The 23,982-nt window shown below is 37.2% G+C and overlaps 1 protein-coding gene across 3 annotated transcripts; it reads right to left on the bottom strand.

Annotated features, from left to right (window-relative positions):
* Positions 1 to 1,714: 1,714 nt before the first annotated feature.
* On the bottom strand, positions 1,715 to 23,781 carry LOC128685804 (coiled-coil domain-containing protein 50). Of its 3 annotated transcripts, none has more exons than XM_053772468.2 (11): positions 23,535 to 23,781; positions 21,263 to 21,325; positions 19,446 to 19,584; positions 11,778 to 11,892; positions 11,273 to 11,394; positions 7,245 to 7,404; positions 6,244 to 6,363; positions 5,403 to 5,525; positions 4,895 to 5,193; positions 4,150 to 4,397; positions 1,715 to 2,533 (listed from the first exon to the last, which is right to left on the bottom strand). In XM_053772468.2, exons 1-11 carry the CDS (start codon positions 23,611 to 23,613, stop codon positions 2,391 to 2,393), a joined length of 1,611 nt encoding a protein of 536 aa, XP_053628443.1. In that variant the 5' UTR covers positions 23,614 to 23,781; the 3' UTR covers positions 1,715 to 2,390. The 3 variants fall into 3 exon arrangements, with proteins under 3 accessions (XP_053628443.1, XP_053628444.1, XP_053628445.1); XM_053772469.2 differs by having other exon boundaries at positions 2,249 to 2,533; positions 6,244 to 6,342; positions 23,535 to 23,756; XM_053772470.2 differs by lacking the exon at positions 21,263 to 21,325 and having other exon boundaries at positions 2,249 to 2,533; positions 23,535 to 23,756.
* Positions 23,782 to 23,982: the final 201 nt, after the last annotated feature.

The following is a 23,982-nucleotide window of genomic DNA, read 5'->3' on the forward strand; positions in this document are numbered from 1 at the left end:
ATTACTCTTGCTTTCTATTTTGAATTTTTATTCAAACAAGAAATAGAAGATTTACTGTTATGCAGACTACTTCAATATTGTAATAATTGTATAAATAATGTCAACCCATTCATGACTGCATATTAGAATGGCTACTTGGACATTTATTGGAAAATGACATCATTTGTTTACTTTTGAACATTGGCAAAAATCAAACATTTCCCCTAATTTAAGCTCCATTTCAAGGTTCTTTTCATAATAAAACCAATCAAAATCACCTCTATTTCTATAATATGTTTTTCATTCTATCAAACAAGACCAAGAAATACTAAATGAGACCATAAATACTATACGAAAATAGACCACAAAGTCGGCATTTTAATTAAAAAAAAAACGGTCGGAGTTTTTTTTTTCCCCATTATGCACTGTGTGCTGCAGGATTTTTTTATATGGTGCACACTGATCACACAGGCCCATTCTCTCACATGTGGGCCTACCAGCTTTCTCCTGCTTGATTTGAAGCCACTAGATTTCATGAGTATATATACGTCAAAAACGGTGGCTTGTAAGACATATATATACGACCAAAACAGTCAAAGGGTTAAACTAACTTCTTTGTTGTAAGAATGCATCACTTAATGCAAACTTGCTTTACTACCATAAAATAAAGTCACTGACTGAGAGCAAAAGTTTAAAAAAACATCAGCAATCATCCCACCACCTCCACAACACACTTGAATGCCAGCTGACATATTGCATTGGTCATGTGATGTGACCAGGGCATTACCACCATCAGACTATGTCTACTATGTTGTGGCTGAAGTGTTGTGGTAGGTCAGGTGTATAACTATAGTTGTTTGACTGAGGCGTGACCACCACCAGACTCTACATCAGTGGTAGATGACATGTCATGGCAGGACAGACTGTGCCCATTGATGTTTGAAGATTTAGGCAAAATTAAAACAGAACAGAACATGCCAGAAATGGGTCATATTCGAGATCCATTTGTCCAAACTTTGGATAAGGAACAGGTCAAAGATAAATCTGTATAAATGCCAGTAACTACAAAGACATAGTAAAATGCCCAATATGTGTGTCACAATTAACCAATACCCTAATAATCAACAACTCAATTACAAAACTTTTAACAAGACTGAATACATTTCTGTCAAAGTGTTTCCATCTCTGAACTTTTCATAAAAAGTGTTTTAGAAACATGCGAGTTCCTCTAATGAACAAAACTGGTGAACTATCCTTTAAATATTTATGTATGTTAAGGTAATCTAATTCCTTAGATGTATTGGAAGGTAAGCTGCATAATCCAATACTGCACAGGACAGTATTAACCTTAATATTTTAAATATATTATAAATCTTAATACTAACTTTCAATCAGGCTGGAACCCAAGTATCCATTTTGATCAACCATATATGATCAGCCCATTGGCAGTGAAAAAATGATGCTTAGCAGTTAATATACTATAAAGCCCTACCATTAGCATGCACTCACAGTTCAGAAAATTAGAAAGCACAATATTCAAATGGGAAGTACTGTACTGTTTAATTGGGGCTACAGACTGAATATAATTCACACATCTCGTACAAAATATTGAAGAAAAAATCCTGGTCCCACATCCCATATGGAATGCATGCCATGTGAGAAGAACTCCTAAACTGGTCCCATGACCTAACTGAACCTATGTAGGAAATCCCACTTACTCTAACCTTCTCTTCCTTATACTTCTAACTTTTGGTGGAGTAAAAATATATCTATAAATATATATTTGTATATTACATTTTGAGATTCAGGAATGAATGCTTTGGTTATAATTAAGATGGTGCTATAGCTCAATGAAACTACTAGACTTCAGCAAGATTTTTCCCAACTCAAATGTAAAAATTGAGGCCACCTTTTTTCCCAAGGCCCTAGTGAAGCCAATACAAAAATCATTAACACTAATGCAGTAAAGCAGGAAGTTAATGGCATGACAAATTAATCCTTTCAGACCTCAAGATAAAGAAGTAGGTTTATAATGCTGCCAAAATAAGCAACTGTGTTTCTTATAATCCACATGGGAAAAAAATTGCCAACAGATCTGAATTGCACAGTCCCCATAATGTTTCAATACTTTTTTTCACCCAATAACATTTTATTCATCTATTTACCAAATAATTGCAATGTGTCACATATTTCCTTGATATCTTTCAGCTAATTGTTAATATTACACTCATGATGATGACTGACAAACCTGTATACAGCACAAGTGTGTATGGATAATTAGTCACATCTCAGTGCCATCTATGACATAATACATAATGTAACTGTGATGAACTATATTTCACTGTATATACAAGCAAATGGCAAAATGTTTGGAAGAGCACAATGTAAACAGTGGTTTGGAAGCAAATATACTACTGTTGCTTACAGCCATCCTTACTATTAGACTTCTCCTTTGGTGGTTTTAGTCTGTGGTTCTTCTCTAAACTAGCAGTGCGCCGCTGACCTTGGATGGGCATGTATGGTGGCACAGGGTAATCATCATCATCGTCAAAAACTGCAAAGAGGCATACATGTCCTTTATATATGCACAAACAAAACAATAGCCTATCTGCACTTTTTTCATATTGCCACCTTTAAACCTAGTGGCTTCATAAAGATACTTTTCTAAACAAATAAACTGCATACAATTGCTACAAGATCCTGCTTTAACTAACAGGATAATGAAGTCACCACTTGCTTACACCTAGACACAAGAATACGTATATTGAAAGAACAAGAAATGTCTCAGTAAGTATTTTAAATAAGATGGTCAACAGTAATTTATCCTTGGTGGGAATCGGCCAGTGTGATAATAATAAAATAATAACAGTAATTTATCCTTGAATTTGGAAAACACGTTACCACTGGTGTATTTTTAGAGAACCGTCTTCAAGACGGCTTCACCCATTTGTATACCTTGACTTAGACTCTGTGCCCTTGAGCTCAAATAAAGGTTTACTGGCCCTCCCATAATAATCAAAGGAAAATTTGAACACTATAATTATGAAGTAGGATTAAATGCACACTTGCATATGGTAAAAGGACAGAAAGGTGCAAATTGATATGATCCTGAACATGCAATATGGGCATAAAGATGAGCAAATGCAGATTGACAGGGAAAAGACAAAAGTATATGGAAAAAAATATGCAGTGGAAGAGCACACTGGGGATACAGATAACACATCAACTGGCAACAGACCAAAACCAAAGGAAAAGAATTATCAAAGAAAACACATCATCTACTTCCTCCATGGTATGAGTGCTTCATACCTCTTTAATAATATTCTTATTTTTGTATCCATCTCCTTGCCTACATTCATGATTCTTTCCCTTTACTTCCCCATTTGTATATGATCTATGAGGGTGTCACTCTAATATATGACTATTGCTGGGGCTTTGCTCCAAAAAGAACAAATCACCATATCATCATACAGGAGACTAGAACTGTGATCATCTAGGTACTATACAGCTGAACACTTGAAAGGTTTCCTGAACCTATGATCTGTCTAACCTAACTGGTGAAAAATCTTAGGAAAAATTTCTATGACACATTGCAGTAAAAACCAAATGAACAATTGTCCTTACCAATGTCTGTTTTTCTTATCCTATTGTAAAATACATGTACAACATGCAAATCATAAATTAGACAAAGTATCGAGATGAAATATTGCCAATAAACACTAACTTCTAAAAATAAAAACTAGCATAATATACTATCACAACATGTCATGTTAATACCCACTCACTAGTAAACAAAATTATTATAATCAAGGGGAAGCACTAAACCTACCAGGCTAATAAACACAAGCCTTATGAAGCACCATCATGTAAATCTTGTTAGGTAACATTATGTGACAAAATCAAATGACATTCATAGGTAGGCCTTCCAGTCTCCCTTGTCATTTACAGATTTCCTGTCTTACACTAGGTAAATTTTTCACAGAGTTCCAGCAGTCATATTCTTTCTAGAACACTTTGACTCAAATGGAGTTTTGACAAAGATTTAGTTCTAGTTCTCAGTGTGGTTTAGTACACCTTTCCACCCAAATAAGTTGAGACAAAGCAGTAAGTTCAACTGACAAATTAGATACTAGTAGATAGCATTTGTTCAACTAAGAGTAAGTACAGTACCTGGAGGTGGCAATGGTGAGATTGGGGATGCAATTGAAGCTCCAGTCAAACCTCCTGTACCACTACTAGATGAAGATGACGACGACGATGACTGGGGTGAGGTCAGCTCTCCCCTCATCACTCGACGCTGATAGGTTGGGTCAATGGCACATGCAATGTTGGTGAATCCCATTGCCGGGCTTCGTTCCATGCTGCTGCTGCTGCTGCTTCCTGTCAATTCAACAGCAGCAGCTTCAGGGTCAGGAAGCCTGCAAATAACAGCATTAAATGTGTACAGTATTAAAATGGAAGACTCATAAATGGCTTCTAGGAACCTCATTTAAATATTTTCTTAACATGGGTAGATGAAAATGTATGAGTAAGAGCAAAATATGGGGTAATCTCACAATGATATGGTGAAAGATTGTACACTGAATTTATTAATGGTTATACGTGTTGCTCATTACACCAAATAGAAAGGAGAAAAGGGAGAGAAAATGAAAGATAAGAGAGAGCAGAGAACTTAGAAAAAAAAAGAGGAAAATAAAAGAGCAGAGAGCAAGAGCTATAGAATTCATCCTCCTCAAGGATGGTGGTGAGGGGCTCTTGATCTAGGGAATTGGATCTGTGCTCCAGTTCCCTGAATTGAGCCTGAATACCTTCCATCCCCCACTCACATGTGCTGTATAATCCTATGGGTTTAGTGCTCCCCCATGATTATAATAATAGAGAATTAATTTATTAGGTCTATTACAATGATGAATACCTTGGTTTATTGGTTTTCCCCAAAGGAAATTGATGATGGGCATGTTTTGATTTTTCTTGGTAAGAAACAGCATATGAGTGTGATGTGCCAGGCAAGTCAAGCGAGTTAGGTCTCTGCAATGGCCTCCCTCGAGGATCCTGCCAGTCTACATCCGCATCCTCTCTAGGAGACATGTAGGTAGGGCTAGATCTTGTATAGTCTGTAAATCCAGGAGATTCTTGGTGGGAATAGTTAGATGGTCCAGGTTGGTCAGAGGATACTGATAATGATCTTATAGGTGAGTTGCTGCTTCTTCCAATCTGCAAGGACAATAAAAATCACTGTGAATAGCATTAAGAATTAACATATATGCAGAATAAAAGTTACAATATTGTGATTAAAACAATAACTAACATACATCTTGGAGATGAAATTCAGACAATATTGATAATACCTCAAGATGGACCATAACTTCATCTAGGTTTCACCTCCCATTTGTCTATATTTCCCTGGCATTGTAGAAACAAACCTGAGCACTGGGTCCAGAGGCATCAGGCAAGAATTCTGGTGATATATTTGTAAGTTGAGACTGCTTTTTCTGAAGGGCCTTCTGCCGAGCCTTCTCACGAGCTTTTTTAGCTTTAGCTCGTTCCTGAAATGTCAAATATTTATTCTTGGTCAAATTTTTGGAACAACCCCATATAAAAAGTAAAAGTTAATAACCATGCCATACATATCTTTTGTCTGGTATGATTCCCAATTCAATGGAACAATACTAAAAATATAAATTTTACACACAAAACATCAAACACACAAAACCCTCCAACTCCTCCCAGTTGAGATCTTTCACTTTTATGCACAGCACTTTGCATTTAAAACTATATTTTTTATTGTGCAATTGGTTGGACTTAAGTGTCCCACTGAAGTACTGTCATGGGGCAAATAAAATGAAGGGTAGATGTCCCTTCCCTCATTCATAGTGTTATTCTTTAGTTCCTTTAGTTACATTAGTGCTGTAGAGCCACTCTAATATTGAAATAGATATTTTTATCTAAGCTCTCTCTCGTTTCACATTGCTCATGCATTCCTTTCTACTGTCTCACTTGTACATACTTGCATAGGTCAATCTTCATTCTTTTCTCACATTTTTATTTCTCATTGTAAGTACTGTAAGTGATTTTAAGACAAATCTGCAGGTATAATATTTTACAAGTATGTCAGGTGCTACTTTAAAAGTAAAGTTTTGCAAAGGCATCTGAATTATCTGAGGAAGGTTCTGCATGTGGACCTCCTTTTGAGGATGGAAACTCCCAGAGAGTGAAGAAATCAGACATACGTACAATTTAAATAGAGTTGTGCTCACTACACACCTGCTCCTGCAGCACCTTGGCCAGCTCTCTGTCCTGCGCCTCGATGGCCAAAAGTTGGTCCTGGTGGAGGAGGTCTCCACGCCTCTTCCCATCCTGCTCCTGAAGTAGCCGGGCTAACTCCTGTAAATTAGTTGTGCTCGCGTGCACCCAAATTTGACATCGCTCATGCCAATGTCATCAATATAATAAGCTTTTAAGTCAAATAAATCAAAATTTTATATAAAAAGTGCTTTGACTCAAGTCACCTCACACAAACTTTTAATTTTGCCAAGAGTGGCACTGGAGTAAAATTATACAGACAAGTGTCTACCATAAAACTGGTAGGCACTTACAAAAATTAGACTGTATATAAAAAAGGCTTGTGTGAGCACATCAGACTGGAATAGGGAGAGATTTTTTTTTTTTGACTTGACATGCTGCAGTTGGAGTATGAGCAAGGTAACTAAATATTTATGAAGGGATCCAGTCAAATTAGTTAACCAGACTTTAGTCCTGTGAGTGTGAAGTACAGTGCTTGTACTCTAAAGAAAGGGTGAGGATGTCACAGTACAGTTGGTCATCTAAACTGTGATGTCAGCAAACTTCTACCAAGACAACGACTGAATGAATAACGCTGATGCATTTCTCCTTTTTTTTGGATCACCCTACCCCAGTGAGACAGCCAATGTGTTAAAAATTCTATAAAGATATACACAGCTACCAATAATCAGAGCTCTTTTAATGTTATCTCCAATGTCCCTTTTGGTGGGATTTCTGGTTACTCTTGTAACTCTGTTAAAGGTATTGTTTAAATATAGTATATATTGCAAGCAAAGATATTTAATATGGATGTCTCATAGTCCACAAAAAAAAAAAAAAAATATTCACTGAAAATATTCTACAATCCAAATTCATTCATATACAGTACTGTGCATTAAACAGTTTCTCATATTTTTTCACTGTAATAAAATTCTAAAGAGAAAATAAACATCATGATCATGTGATATACTGTTTAAACTCACAGCATCTTGTCCCTCCTGTAGAGCCCTTTGCTCCTCTTCATCCATGTCCTCTGTAGGCTGCAGGCAAAAGTCACTCAAGTCGGACAAATCCGATGAAACTGCACTTGCATTACTATGTGCTGATCGATCACTTCCAACTGTGCCATTCATGTCACGTTCCCTAAAGAATATCCTGTTTGTAATTGTAATTCACATAGGTAGTAGGTTGGTAAACAGCAACCGCCCAGGGAGGTACACTACTGTCCTGTAATTGTTTTACATGATGGTAGGATTGCTGGTGTCCTTTTTTCTGTCTCATGAACATGCAAGATTTCAGGTATGTCTTACTACTTCTACTTACACTTAGGTCACACTACACATACATGTACAAGCACATATATACACACCCCTCTGGGTTTTCTTCTATTTTCTTTCTAGTTCTTCTTCTTGTTTATTTCCTCTTATTTCCATGGAGAAGTGGAACAGAATTCTTCCTCCGTAAGCCATGTGTGTTGTAAGCGGCGACTAAAATGCCGGGAGCAAGGGGCTAGTAACCCCTTCTCCTGTATAAATTACTAAATTTAAAAAGAGAAATTTTTGTTTTTCTTTTTGGGCCACCCTGCCTTGGTGGGATACGGCCGGTTTGTTAAAAAAAAAAAAATTGTAATTCAGAAAATTCTATGAGTGTGAAGCACAGTAATCTGTTTTTACAGCACAAAGTTAAAAAGAAAAGTATTTGTGTTTTTATTAATACCCGGTAATCCTCCATCATACGTTCTACAAAATTATAACGGGATAACAATTCTATTTATATATTATACAGGTCTCCCTCAACATTCGCGAGGGTTAGGGGATCAAGAGCCTTGTGAATGTTGAAAAACTGTGAATGTTTGGTGCCCCAATATATTGTAGGGAAATATATTACAATACTGGTTCCTTAACTTGTTGAACCATGAACAATCATAAAATACATGAAAACGTCGTAAATTGTACTAAATATATACATGTTATGCTTTAATAACATGTATGTTATTAAATAACACAGACTCCACCACTTCCTCAACCACTGCGAGTCCTTACTACCCTCCCACCGACCCCCGCAACTGGCAGCCAGCCCTCCCACCACTCAGTGTGGTGAGTGTTTTGTTTGTTCATTATTTGCTATTAAACTACAGTATAAATAATGTAAACCCATTCATGACTGCATATTGGAATGGCTATTCAGACAGGTATTGGACGGTGACATCATGTGTTTACTCTTGAACACAGCAAAGAATCAAACATTTCTGCTACTGCTAATAATAACAATAGTAATAATAATAATAATAATAATAATAATAATAATAATAATAATAATAATAATAATAATAATAATAATAATAATAATAATAATAATACGATATAATTGAAGAAGGAAATTGTACAAAAATATGAGGGAGTGGTTGACACATCGTCAGTGTGGCTTTTTATGCTGGAGTGAGCATTATTCTCCCCGCTCTTCCAAACATTTCACAATAATTCAGCGGTTGAGGCAGTGGTATTTAATAACATATATGTTATAAATAATAATAGTACATATTATTAATAACATGTATTATTATTATTAATAACATGTATGTTATTAAATACCACTGCCTCAACTGCTGCCTCACCCACTGTCTCAACTGCTGCCTCAACAGCTGCCTCACCCACTGCCTCAATCGCTGCCTCAACAGCTGCCTCAATCACTGCCTCAACAGCTGCCTCAACCACTGCCTCACCCACTGCCTCAACAGCTGCCTCAATCACTGCCTCAACAGCTGCCTCACCCACTGCCTCAATCGCTTCCTCAACAGCTGCCTCACCCACTGCCTCAATCGCTGCCTCAACAGCTGCCTCAACCACTGCCTGAATCGCTGCCTCAACAGCTGCCTCACCCACTGCCTCAATCGCTGCCTCAACAGCTGCCTCAACCACTGCCTCAATCGCTGCCTCAACCACTGCCTCAATCGCTGCCTCAACAGCTGCCTCACCCACTGCCTCAATCTCTGCCTCAACAGCTGCCTCACCCACTGCCTCAATCGCTTCCTCAACAGCTGCCTCACCCACTGCCTCAATTGCTGCCTCAACAGCTGCCTCAACCACTGTCTCAATCACTGCCTCACCCACTGCCTCAACAGCTGCCTCAATCACTGCCTCAACAGCTGCCTCACCCACTGCCTCAATCGCTGCCTCAACCACTGCCTCAATCGCTGCCTCAACCACTGCCTCAATCGCTGTCTCACCCACTGCCTCAATCGCTGCCTCAACAGCTGCCTCACCCACTGCCTCAATCGCTTCCTCAACAGCTGCCTCACCCACTGCCTCAATCGCTTCCTCAACAACTGCCTCAATCGCTGCCTCAACAGCTGCCTCACCCACTGCCTCAATTGCTGCCTCAACAGCTGCCTCGACAGCTGCCTCAACCACTGCCTCAATCGCTGCCTCAACAGCAGCCTCAACAGCAGCCTCAACAGCAGCCTCAACAGCAGCCTCAATCGCTGCCTCACCCACTGCCTCAATTGCTGCCTCAACCACTGCCTCAATCACTGCCTCAACAGCTGCCTCAACCACTGCCTCAACAGCTGCCTCACCCACTGCCTCAATCGCTGCCTCAACAGCTGCCTCACCCACTGCCTCAATTGCTGCCTCAACAGTTGCCTCAACCACTGCCTCAATCGCTGCCTCAACAGCAGCCTCAACCACTGCCTCAATCGCTGCCTCAACAGCTGCCTCAACCACTACCTCAATCGCTGCCTCAACAGCTGCCTCAACCACTGCCTCTACCACTCCAGTCGCACTCAATCTACAAGCACCAAACACAATGAATTGTGAAATGTTTGGAAGAGCACGGAGACTAATGCTCACTCCAGCATAAACAAAGCCACACTGACGATGTGTCAACCACTCCCTCGTATTTTTGTACAACTTCCTTCTTCAATTATATCGTATTTATTATTATTATTATTACTATTGTTATTATTAGCAGTAGCAGAAATGTTTGATTCTTTGCTGTGTTCAAGAGTAAACACATGATGTCACCATCTAATACCTGTCCGAATAGCCATTCCAATGTGCAGTCATGAATGGGTTTACATTATTTATACTGTAGTTTAATAGCAAATAATGAACAAACAAAACACTCACCACACTGAGTGGTGGGAGGGCTGGCTGCCAGTTGCGGGGGTCGGTGGGAGGGTAGTAGGGACTCGCAGGTGGCGGGAAACTTGAATATGATTTGGCGGCTGGGAATTTGGTGGCTGGGAATTTGGCGGTTGGGAATTCGCGAATGTGTGAAGCCCGCGAAAGCTGAAAACGTGAATGTTGAGGGAGACCTGTATAACATATAACTACTGCATAGTAATCCTCATATCTTTGCATTTCTCCCACCTCACATCTCCAACCCACCTTATTTATGCCTCACTACATTTTAAACCATATGAATTTATTAAAAAACCAATTCCACCAACATCAGAGATCAACTAGTGAAACCAAATAATTAGGGATTTGTTTACACAGGGAAAAAAAAAAAAAAGTTTTATTTCAGCTTTCATGTACAAAGATAGATAGTCCTTGTTGAAGACATAACAATATCAACGTTCAGTGATAATGCCTAACAAGTTTCACTGTAGAAGTAATATTCTTATGTTTGTAATATTAAGAGTTAGCCCTTAAACGGTCCAAACGTATATATACGTTTTTTCAACATTTAAAAGTATGTAAAAAATGTACATCTTTTTTTTTTACATTTGAAAATGTGTAAAAAAAACTTATATCTACATTTTTTTTTTTGTTATATTTGAAAATATGTAAAAAAAGACATAGATCTACTTTTGGAGCACTGCAGATTTGAACGTTGATCTATTTGGACTGTTTAAGGGTTAAATCTGTGAAAACCTAAATTAGCATACTCTTGTCCTCAAAATTTTAATTTAATAATGTTAACTAAACTGAAAATTACTATTCCACAGATGAATAACATTTAGATGCTGATGTGACCTGACAAATGAGAAAAAATTAAATGTAATTACCTGCGTTCTTTGCGTGACAGTAAGGCCACATTGTCACTCCCAGAGTTTATGCCAAGGTATGCAGCTTCTCTTTCCACTTGCCGCAATTCTCGACTTTGCCGTATGGCATCTTTTTCTCTTTCCTAAAAGAAAAGATGTACTCATACTGCATGTATCTCCAATTATTGCCTTTATAAGGAATCCATATGACTTATGAATTGGTAAGAAACTACGGTGAGATGGTAGGTCAAATTAAATGTAAAAAATAAAATTGCTGGTGCAGTACAAAAAAAAAAAAAATTGTGTGCTAAAATTTAATTCAAGACATGTATTAATTCATATTACCATGAGAATGCTAATGAAAATTTATTCTTAAGCCAAAAATCATATAAATGAATAAACAATAAGTCAAGTACAATCTGTTAAAAGGAATTAGAAATCTAAGCATCTCTTCTGAAGATAACCAATGGAGTAAGACTACCATATGGCAAATTGTAAAAAAAAAAAAAAACAGCTACAAACTGACCATCAGACTGCGTGCATACAGCATATCTTGCTCTTCTTGTTGCTTCTGTTTCTCCAGGTCCTGAACATTCAGCTTCTGTGCCAAATTAGCTGCCAAGTCTGCATCGCGAGCTTCCCTGAGCAACAATTTCCAAATCACAAACCCCACAACAAAAGCAATGCACAAGATATTTGCTTCCTCCCACACAATACACCAAGCAAATAACTTGGAAAGCAATGCACAGATGAGGCTAAACATGTGTGGCTCCAGCAGCACAAAAAAATAAAAAACTTTTACAGTGTACTATAATTCCTAGAGTAATTTGGAAACTTGGCTCATATCCCCATGTTAAAATATACATAAAAGTGACAATAGGCATGAGTGGATGGGATTAAAACCAAAATGCTGAAAGAAAGTAAGGATATTGCTGGAATAAGTGGCATAAAAAATAAGCAGGGTGCCCAAAATTTACCAAGACATGTCGTGAAGGTTACAAAAAGTATTGATTCAGAGGACGGATTTTTTTTTTTTTGAGGTAGTTTGAGCAATTAGAGAGGATGAAACAAAATAGGATGATCAAGAGAGTGTATAAGTCTGGGGTGGAAGGATAAAGGGGTAGGAGTTTTTAGAAGAGTTGGAGGGAGGGAAGATACAAAAAGAGGTTTTAAGTGGCAGGTACCTAAGCATCCAGCAGGCGTGTCTGTGAGTGTTAGATCAGAATGGAGACGATTAGTTATAATGACTTGATATACTGTTGTAGCATGAGCAAGGTACATAAGAGTGAATTATTTTTTTTTCAACAAGTCGGCAGTCTCCCACCGAGGTAGGGTGAATATCAGTGAATATCAGTGAATATCAGTCCTGGAGATGGGAAGTACAGTGCCTGCACTCTGAAGGAGGGGTGTTAATGTTGCAGTTTAAAAACTGTAGTGTAAAGCACCCTTCTGGCAAGACAGTGATGGAGTGAATGATGGTGAAAGTTTTTCTTTTTCGGGCCACCCTGCCTTGGTGGGAATCGGCCAGTGTGATAATAAAAAAAAATAAAAAAAATCAGTATATAATGAATACTAGTAACAGGCTTCAATGTACCCATTAAATGGCTTCATTTTCCAATCCAGAAATCAGATTTTCAAGTACTACGTATATCAAAGTAGTAACTATTTATACAAATGTTCACAGTAATCAAAACTGTTGAAACTGAATGATCAATAATAGTAGGATCAGCTTAGACGTAAGCATGTATATATTATCATCATGGCTGCTATGTTATATTTATTCATGGTTTTTGAGTATTACTGCCTCAGTGGCCCAGTCTCAGACTTGGCATCCTAAATTAGAAAATAAATATTACAGGAATAAGAACTATTAAGACTCACACATGAAAGTAAAGATAAATGTACTGTATACTGAAGTTGGTAAATGTTATCTGTTATATTACATTTGGAAAATAAATGAGATAAAAAGTGAAAACATCCTTCATATAATGTATACCATACCAAAAATTGGCTATATATTATAGCACACACTTTTTATTTTAAACTTTATCAAGTTTGAATATTTATGTGTAAGGTGGTAAGGTAGAGTTATTAGCCATACCAGTGGCTAGTGAATGAACAAACACATGCTTTTATATTATGCAATGTGTTTCAACAGAGTACAGGTTGGCCATCACTAATCCGGCTCCATTACTAATCCGGCACTAATTTCGGCTAACATAATTTCAAATTTTTGGGACCGCCATACCAACCTGCCACTACTTGGTGGCGTTACTTGCTGCATAAGTCATTCCAATTTCTTTTATTCCATTTACTGTTATAACCTGCTCACTTTTAGCTCTAGCCATGGTTCCAACCAATAAAAGAAATGCTTCTCGATGTGTAAAGCATATACACCATACACTGACCATAAAAGATAAGGTGGCTTTGAAGCCACTTTTAGTTGCCATGAGCTCAGCTCACTCAGATAAGCTATGACCGGTAAATTTGTGCCTACATATGAGAGAATAGGTCTGTACACACCTACCATCCGACTTATGGCCGAGTTCGGTTCCGAGAAACCGGTCGTAAGTCGAAATGGTCGTAAGTCGAACTTTACTGGAGTTTACCTGGAGAGAGTTCCGGGGGTCAACGCCCCCGCGGCCCGGTCTGTGACCAGGCCTCCAATTACTACTGAATATCAACAAAACATTTTTGTAATGACTTTATTTTATTGTTTTATTTTGGTATTTCGTGTTTTACTTTACTTTTTATGTTGTTAGTACTGTATTTTATACTGTAAAGTTTAGGATAAATACTGTGTACAACACAAATAGTTGTTTATTTCCCAGAAATTTGGCATAAAAAACACGGTCGTAAGTCGAGTGGTCGTAAGTCGAGCAGGTTGTAAGTCGGATGGTAGGTGTATAAAAAAAAATCCTGCAGCAAGCAGTGCATAATGAGAAAAAACTGCGAAGTGTTTCTGCTGTAAAACAGCGAATTTGGGGGGATTTTTGTATGGTTTTTATGGCTGTATTCTCATTTTTTTGGTCTCACTTGATACAATGAAAGATATATTGCAGAAACAGATATGATTTTGATTGGTTTCACGACGGAAAGTGCCTTGAAATTGAGCTCAAAGTAGCAGAAATGTTCAATTTTTGCCGATGTTCAAGAGTGAACAAATGACATCATCGTCCAATACATGTCCAACTGGCCAGTCTAATACGTAGTCACAAATGGGTTAACATTAGTTATACAATTATTACAATATTACAATAGTCTACATAACAGTAAATCTTCTATTTTTTTGTGTGAATAAAAATTTAAAATGGAAAGCAAGTGTAATGTAAGAGGGGCCTGGAGACATGACTACTGAACAGAGAAAATGTAATTTTAGTGCCAGGAATGTCTGCATTATTTATTCTGAACCCTATTTTGAAATTGGCATCTCTTGAAATTTGTTTGAAATTGGTCAAATTACCGACTTCTGACCACTTTATTGAGTAGTTGAATAATAATAATAATAGAGAAGAATTTGGATTGATTTGGCCTGTTTAGGTCCTAGGTAAATGGGTAGTTTCTTGTACTCAAAAGACAGAATAGAAGGAATATTAGTGAAATAGCTCTGAGTTTGGTAGACTGAAACAATGGAATGGGTGAAAAAATAGGGTGTAAAGTGGATGAAATCACTGATGTGTAAATATCGCCGTTGGGTTAAGCGTATTCTAACCTAACTACTCTGTAATCTGGCATAATCACTAATCCTACACCCTACAGGTCCCGATGGTGCTGGATTAGTGATGGTCAACCCGTATAGCTATTATAACTTCCTTACTATAGTTCAGAAACAACAACTTACTAAAATAAAGGTATCTTAACACTAACAATAATATTTGACAATTTTTCTTGAGGTATGAAAGCATTACAGCACGCCATGGGCTTTTCACGACACACCTGTGTACTTATAGCATACCGAGTGTGAAGCACAGAATTAAAGTACAGTAATGTGTGAACAATGTCCATAGAGAGTTATGAAGGATAAATTTAGAAAAGAAGTGCACAGGTATTAACCCTTTGACTGTCGCGGCCGTATATATACGTCTTACGAGGTACCGTGTTTGACGTATATATACTCATAAATTCTAGTGGCTTCAAATCAAGCAGGAGAAAGCTGGTAGGCCCACATGTGAGAGAATGGGTCTGTGTGATCAGTGTGCACCATATAAAAAAAATCCTGGAGCACGCAGTGCATAATGAGAAAAAAAAACTCAGACTGATTTTTTTAATTAAAATGCCGACTTTGTGGTCTATTTTCGTATAGTATTTATGATTGTATTCTCGTTTTCTTGGTCTCATTTGATAGAATGGAAAACATATTATAGAAATAGAGGTGATTTTGATTGATTTTACTATAAAAAGAACCTAGAAATGGAGCTCAAAGTAGGGGAAATGTTTGATTTTTACCAATGTTCAAAAGTAAACAAATGATGCCATTGTCCAATAAATGTCCAATTAGCCATTCTAATATGCAGTCATGAATGGGTTGATGTTATTTATACAATTATTACAGTATTGCAGTAGTCTGCATAATAGTAAGTCTTCTATTTTTTGTTTGAATAAAAATTCAAAATAGAAAGCAAGAGTAATATCAGAGGGGCCTGGAGACATGACTGATGAGCAAAGAAAATGTTATTTTAGAGCCAGGAATGTCTGCATTGTTCATTCTGGACCTTATTTTGAAATTGTCATATTTTTTAGTTTTCGTGAAATTGGCCAAATTGCAAATTTCTGACCACATTATCAGGTAGTTGAAATCGGTAAATGGGCAGTTTCTTGTACTCAATCAATAGAGAAAAATGGAGTTCTAAAGAAATAGTTATGAGTTTGGGCAACTGGAACAATGGAATTAGCCGAAAATAGGGCTCAAAGTGGGTGAAATCGCCGATTTGTAAACAGCGCCAAGGTCGCTAACTTCGCGAGAGCATAATTCTGTTCAGTTTTCCATCAAATTTCATTTTTTTTGGTGTCATTACAATCGGGAAAAGATTCTCTATCATTTCATAAGAAAAAATAATTTTTTTTTTTTTAAATTTTGCGGCACCAGGAGACACCTCAGGATTGGGGGTTGCGACAGTCAAAGGGTTAATATTGTAATACTGTATAAGGATATGTGAAAAGCTGTACTCGAGAGGTTGAATGGATGAAGTTCTGAACTTGCTGCCTTCATGAATAGTAAGAAACAGTATACTGGATACAGACATAATTCTTAGAGTAATACTGTGCAAAGTGTAATACTTGCAAAGATGTAGTGTGTTTGCTGAAATGAAGAAAAAGAACCACACACTTTTCAAGCACCATATACAATAGCACCAGCGCTAAGTACAAAAAACTGAAAACTTTCATATTAGTCATGAAACTCATGTAGAACATCCCAATACCATATATGCATAAACTCTCAAAAATCTTCCCAGTTTACCACTACAAGGAAACATAATGAGTGTAACCATTTCCAATCTTTAGTAGCTATACAGGTTATTTAAATACAAAGGATTTTCATGGAGACACTACACACCAACTACATTACAAGACATGTTGACGATATTTTAATTTACTAAATGCAAACAATATTTTTTGGGGAAAGTCTGTAAATAAGTTGCAAAGGTTGATGGAAGAATTTTGGAGGATGTTTAAAAAAAAAATAAAATTAAAAGTGAACATAGAAAAGAGCAAGGTAATGAGATTAATAAAATATTTAGCCAGTGAAAGATTGGATACCAGATTGGAGGGAGGGAGCATTGAGGAAATTAATGTATTCAGATAGTTGAGAGTGGATATGTTGCCAGATGGGTCTATGATACATGAGGTGAACCATAAAACAGAGATGAGGGGGGAAAAGGTAAAAGAGTGTTAAGGCACCTGTAAAGAGAAAGAAGCTTACCTATGGAAGGGAAAAATGTAATGTAGCATAGTACAAAAATATCAACATTTTTATATGGGTGTGAGGCATGGTTTTTAAATGTTGCAGTGAGGAGAAGGTTGGAGGTAGTGGAGATGCATTATTTGAGAGCAATGTGTGGTGTGAAAATTATGCAAAGAATTTGGAGTGTAGAAGTTAAAAGACAGTGGAGCAACCAAAAGTATAGCTTAGAGAGCTGAGGAGAGGTTGTTGATGTGATTTGGGAATTTAATGAGGATGAAAAATAGGATAATCAACAGGGTGTAACACTATAAACCTGAGGTGGAAAGAAGGAGCAGGTGTCATCCAAAGATGGGCTGCAGGGAGAAGATACAAGGGGTTTTGAGTGCTAAAGGCATGAGCATCCAACAGGCATGTGTGAAGGAGTTAGACTGAGTGGAGATAAGTGGCTTTTATGAAGTGGCAACATTTATAAATGTATTCAGGAAACCAGTTAGCTGGACTTGAGAAAGTGGGAAGTACAGTACCTGCACTCTGAAGGTGCGGAGATGCTATATTACAGAGGGTCACATTTGAGTTGTGATGTCTGCACACATCTGGCAAAACAGCTTTTGAATAACAATATGTATGTATGTATGTATGTGTACATATGTTTCTTTTTTTTTAACAAGTTGGCTGTCTCCCACCGAGGCAGGGTGACCCAAAAAGAAAGAAAATCCCCACAAAGAAAATACTTTCATCATCATTCAACACTTTCACCTCACTCACACTTAATCACTGCTTTTATAGTGGTACTCAGAATACAACAGTTTAGAAGCATATACTTAAAAAGATACACAACATATCCCTCCCAAACTGCCAGTATCCCAAACCCCTCCTTTAAAGTGCAGGCAATGTACTTCCCATTTCCAGGACTCAAGTCCGGCTATATAAAAATAATCGGTTTCCCTGAATCCCTTCACTAAATATTATCCTGCTCACACTCCAACAGTTCGTCAGGTCCCAAATACCATTCCTTTCCATTCACTCCTAACACGCTCACGCATGCTTGCTGGAAGTCCAAGCCCCTTGCCCACAAAACCTCCTTTACCCCCTCCCTCCAACCTTTTTGAGGACGACCCCTACCCTGCCTTCCTTCCCCTACAGATTTATATGCTCTCCATGTCATTCTACTTTGATCCATTTTCTCTAAATGACCAAACCACCTCAACAACCCCTCTTCAGCCCTCTAATACTTTTATTAACTCCACACCTTCTCCTAATTTCCACACTCTGAATTTTCTGCATAATATTTACACCACACATTGCCCTTAGACAGGACATCTCCACTGCCTCCAACCACCTCCTTGCTGCAGCATTTACAACCCAAGCTTCACACCCATATAAGAGTGTTGGTACTATGTACTATACTTTCATACATTCCCTTCTTTGCCTCCATAGATAACATTTTTTGTCTCCACATATGCCTCAATGCACCACTCGCCTTTTTTCCTTCATCAATTCTATGATTAACCTCATCCTTCATAAATCTATCCACTAACATGTCAACTCCCAAATATCTGAAAACATTCACTTCTATACTCCTCCTCCCCAATTTGATATCCAATTTTTCTTCATCTAAATCATTTGATATCTTGGGTAAAGGAGGTTTCGTGGGCAAGGGGCTTGGAATTCCAGCAAGCGTGCGTGAGCATGTTAGATAGGAGTGAATGGAGACGAATGGTTTTTGGGACCTGACGAGCTGTTGGAGTGTGAGCAGGGTATATTTTGTTAAGGAATTCAGGAAAACCAGTTAGCTGGACTCGAGTCCTGGAAATGGGAAGTACAATACCTGCAATTTAAAGGAGGGGTTTAGGATACTGGCAGTTTGGGGGGACATCTAAACTGTTGTATCTGAGTGCCTCTGCAAAGACTGATTATGTATGAGTGATGGTGAAAGTGCTGAATGATGATGAAATTTGTTTTTTCTTTCTTTTTGGGTGTGACAGGTGGAGTGGGGTGGGAGGTTAAAACACAAGGATATTCAAAGTGCACAACAGCATCATTTGAGAAAGTCACAATGAAGCCAATTCAAAATACCAACTTTATAATGAAGCCAGATAAAGCAGCAAACAGTAAACAAGAACAAAAGACTTAGACAATAGCATTTTAAAAAGGAAGAAATGCCAAGTAATCAAAATTTATAATAGTTATGAAGCATTAAAGGAGAACATACAAAGCTGTAGCACAATAAAAAAAATTCTCAAAGCTCTTTACTACAATTCATATGCAAGTCATTTTGTTCTGACTACTCACTGCTGGGCCAGAGCCAACTCATAAGCAGTTTGAGCTAAGGCAGCTTCATGGTCTTCTCTCATCTGCTCTTCTCGAGCCTTAGGAGTATCTTGACGCAGCAATTGGTTCCTTTCACGGTTAGTGAGTAAGTGGGTCTGATCTGTAAGTGATAAAATATAATAACCTTTACAGATATTTTGGACAAATTTATACACATTCACTAACACTAATGATTTTTTTTATAGCTAACCTGAATTTCATTTATTATACAGTATAAATAAATGATGCAATTCTGGCTTGTGGTAGCAATGACAGTTCATAGATTCTAATGGTGAATCACAATGAAAGATTGATATAGTTTAAGAAGATACTAGCAAAATAGTTATGACCTTGTTGAACTGGCTTATAAAAACCAAAATACCTATAGGTTATAAATGGTGTGCATGTGTGTGTGTGTGTGTGTATGCATGCATATGTATGGCTAATTTAAAAATAGGTATTTCCTGCTTCAATTCATTTATAAAAAAATTATTTGCTTGTATACTAATTATAAGAAATGAAGAGACAAAACACAGAGGTAAACCATCTGGCATGGTTAACATGCATATTGTAGATATGGATGGGACAATATCAAAATCTTTGCTGATACGGATATTCAATTTTAGGCTGATACTGATACCATCAAAATCAGCAGATGCCCACTGATACAAGCATGAATAACATCAAAGTTAGCCGATACTCACTGATTCTTAAATTTTTTAGTCAACATGCTGATACGTATAACCAAACAAATAGCATATAAAAAAAATGGGATACACAAACATGAGTAGTAATTCAGTATGATATAAGATTCACAGTACTGTACATACATATATGCCTATTAAGCTGTAATAGAGGAATAAAAATGGATGGCTATTAAGCTGTATGATGGAAGCTAAAACATGGATGGTTATTAAGCTGTATAATGGAGGCTGAAACATGAATGCCTATTAAGCTGTATGATGGAAGCTAAAACAACAAATACCCAATAAGCTGTATAGTGGAGGCTTAAAAAAAAAGCCAGTTAAGCTGTATAGTGGTGGTTAAAAAAATGTCTATAATGCTGTATAGTAGAGGCTTATCAAACAAATGCAATACAAGATGTATGATGGAGGCTCAAGTAAGAGAGACTTATTAAGCTATATGGTGGAAGATCATAAAAAAAAGAAGTCTGTTAAACTTATAGTAGTAGCAACTCATCAACTGAAAAATGCCTATTAGGTTGTATAATAAAAACTTATTTATAAAATATTAATGCCTTGTTAAGCAAAAATACTTCATAAGTTGGAGCCTCAAACATAAATTGTAAAGAGGCATATAATAAATAAAAAAAATATAATATAATTTCACCAATATTTTAAATATAACGCACTTTGAATAGAAGATCAACTGCTCTTATGTATAATCCAATAAGCTACAGGCAGTTTACTACTCATTCATATGCTTAAAATCTTTAAGACTTGAGCAAAATGTATGAAGAGGATTACCTATTCAAAATCTCTTTGAGGATCTAATGACACTAGTTTGTAACTGGGAATCTAAACTGAGAAAATTCCCTATGCCTCAGGCTGGTTCATGCCACAGATTGTTTATAATAATCCAATGAACTTGAAAACATCTACCAATTATTCTCTTAGGCTTACTTAATAGTTTAATGAACCTGGCAAATGCCTACCAATAACTCTCATAACCTAAGACAATACCAATAACTTCTATAAGCACATGCTCGTATAAATATTTTCCACATATTGTACGATTTTCTAAGACTTCTTGTATCACTAAATACAATGACATCTTACATTCTTCATTTTGTAGCCTGTAGGCCAAGGCTTGATCTTCATGCAGTAGCCACTCTCGACAAACTGAAAAATAAGATCAAGTCTTGATTTTAACGTATGGTTAAAATCATTAATATTCGTAGAGAATATTAATCTTGACTGAGGTGCAATATTATTTTAGTATCAAATGCACAAGATTCATCAAACCCTCAACCATATATTTTAAGGATATGGTATAAATACTGCAGTTTGTAAAAGTACATACAGTACTGCCACTTATTCCTCACAGAGAGAAATTTTTTTTCGCTTCACTTTTAAGTAGTGGGTGGTTAGTTTGTTTTGCATGCAGTAAGCTACAAAAGCAAGCATAAAATTTACTCAACAGGAGAAAAGAAAGATATTTCCTTTACAAGAGTTTAATAATACAGATTTTGGAAACATTTTTAGTACATTTCAAGTCCTGATAATACAGTAATAATACCTAAATACTACTGTAATATTAATAATAACAACAATAATTCTGTGTAATAATAATTCATTCATAAAACAGCAGTACTGTACATAGGTAAGTGCATTTAGTACAGTACAATCATGTTAATGTTATTAAGATAAGATTTCGTTCAGATTTTTAACTCCAAAGGGTTAGCCACCCAGGATAACCCAAGAAAGGCAGTGCATTATCGAGGACTATCTTATTCTATTGGGGTCCTCAATCTTGTCCCCCAGGATGCAACCCATACCAGTTGACTAACACCCAGGTACGTACATTACGCAAATGACCCGGACATAGAAGAGAGGAGCTTATGACGACATTTCGGTCTGACTTGGACCAGTCACGGTACTGTGCCTTTTTTTGTTACTCAGGTACCTACTTGCTGCTAGGTGAACAGGGCAATAGGTCTAAGGGAACACATCGAAATGTTTCTACCCCACCGGGAATTGAACCCGGACCCTTCGTGTGTGAAGCAAGAGCATTGCCAGCCAGGCCATGGGGCCACCCATTATCCATTGGTAATGAATTGAGCCACAAGAATCTATTCTAAAATTCTTACACTAAAACTGGCCTTGACATGATCAGAAAACCCTGGCCAATGTCCACCTTTGTGGGTATAACCTAAAAACTGTGTTCACTCTCCCCAATACTATACTGGCTTCAGTTCCTAAACTTGACAAAACTTAAATCAAGACATTCTGGACCCTGGTTGAGGAATTAGTAAAGAAACACACATAAGCATATTCTTGCTCTTGAAGATTTGCAGGAAAACTTAAGGTGTCTGCCTGTGTTCCTGACACAAGAACAGGGGACTTTACAATACCCACCTCATTATCAGTCACAATGTAAAACATCATATAAAAGTTTATCATACACAGAAAAATTCATAGCTATGTAGAGCATTTGGGGTCAACTTGAGATTAAACATACCTTAAAATAGTTTATAGAATAGGTAATAAGAAAGTTTATTTAGGTGCAGTTACACTTAAGTACAATTATGCAAATTTAGGCGATTACATTTATCAAAGTAACATACGTATGTGTAAATTACCTGCGATAACTCAAAAAAATCAAATGAAGGGAGTTATATAGACAAGAAACTGAAGTACGATGATCATTCTTATTACAACAGCTGTCAGAATGAAAGATTGCAACATAAAATGGTACAGTTTAGTGTGTAATGATAAAATGGTTATCAAGCATTAAAAGGGTAATGCTAATTTCATTATTAACCAATGAAAACAATGCTAACCTAATTATCTTCTATTTAAAATCATGCATAATGCTGGCCTGGATATGTATCAATAAGAAATATAATTTTGATCTTGTTAACTGCAGTAATTAGAAAGTAACATTGGCCTAGTTACCTGCCAACCAGAATATAATGCTGACCTCATTAAATAAGTAGAAAGTAATGCTAACTTGGTTACCTAATGCTCAATATAATGCTGACCTCATTATCAACCAGTGAGAACATGATTTTGGACATATTCATGACCCAGAGAACGTAATATTGTTTCCAGTAATATACCACTCAAAATATAGAGGGTTCCCTTTATCTACCTGTCTGAATTTAAATCTGATTCTGATACTCAATTAAGAATGCATTCACAACACTCCAGTGGAAACTATAGGATTGCAGGTCATTGAAAAATTATCACTTCCTAGTGTCGCTAAATTATATACGTATTTCAATGTGTATACATACAGCTAAACAACAGAAGTTAAAAAAAATATAACACAGGTGAGAAATGCGAATAATACACAAGAAAACCTAAAGAAATAAAAGCAACATCTTACCTTCAGTGACTCTCCCTCTCTGGGGCAGGTCTTCGGGACTGCCCCCGTCAGCCATAGCGCGGACCTGAAACTCCGCCATTGACCTTATTTCTCAGGTTCTCTGCCTCTCCAGATCGTGCTGGGAGCTCCTGAGGGTGGCGAGGACACACAGGAGCGTGGGTGGGTGCGAGAGAGAGGCGACAGCACCCGTGGAGGCGTCAGCAGTTAGGAGAAGTAGGGTGAACTTTCACACGGGTGTCGTGTTGTGTCTTGCATCTCACATTGACAAAGGAGCTTTACGTCACTCAGGCGGATCCTCCCTCCCACTCCTACTACTACTATACTACTACTATACTACTACTACTACTGCTGCTGCGTGTTATTACTACGTTCTACCCTGCATTTCTATCTCGTATTATTACTACGGTGTATTTTTTTTTTTACTCTGAGTTCCTCTTTGCTTTGAGAG

Source organism: Cherax quadricarinatus, chromosome 23 (genome assembly GCF_038502225.1).
Source record: "Cherax quadricarinatus isolate ZL_2023a chromosome 23, ASM3850222v1, whole genome shotgun sequence".
Lineage (NCBI taxonomy): Eukaryota > Metazoa > Arthropoda > Malacostraca > Decapoda > Parastacidae > Cherax > Cherax quadricarinatus.

Coding starts and splice junctions, on each gene's coding strand:
- LOC128685804 (XM_053772468.2), bottom strand. CDS start 23,613: ATGGCGGAGTTTCAGGTCCGCGCTATGGCTGACGGGGGCAGTCCCGAA. Junction 11,893..19,445: donor GAGTTGGCTCTGGCCCAGCA/GTGAGTAGTCAG, acceptor ATTGTTGCTCAG/GGAAGCTCGCGATGCAGACT. Junction 5,526..6,243: donor CCAAGGTGCTGCAGGAGCAG/GTGTGTAGTGAG, acceptor TTGACATTTCAG/GAACGAGCTAAAGCTAAAAA.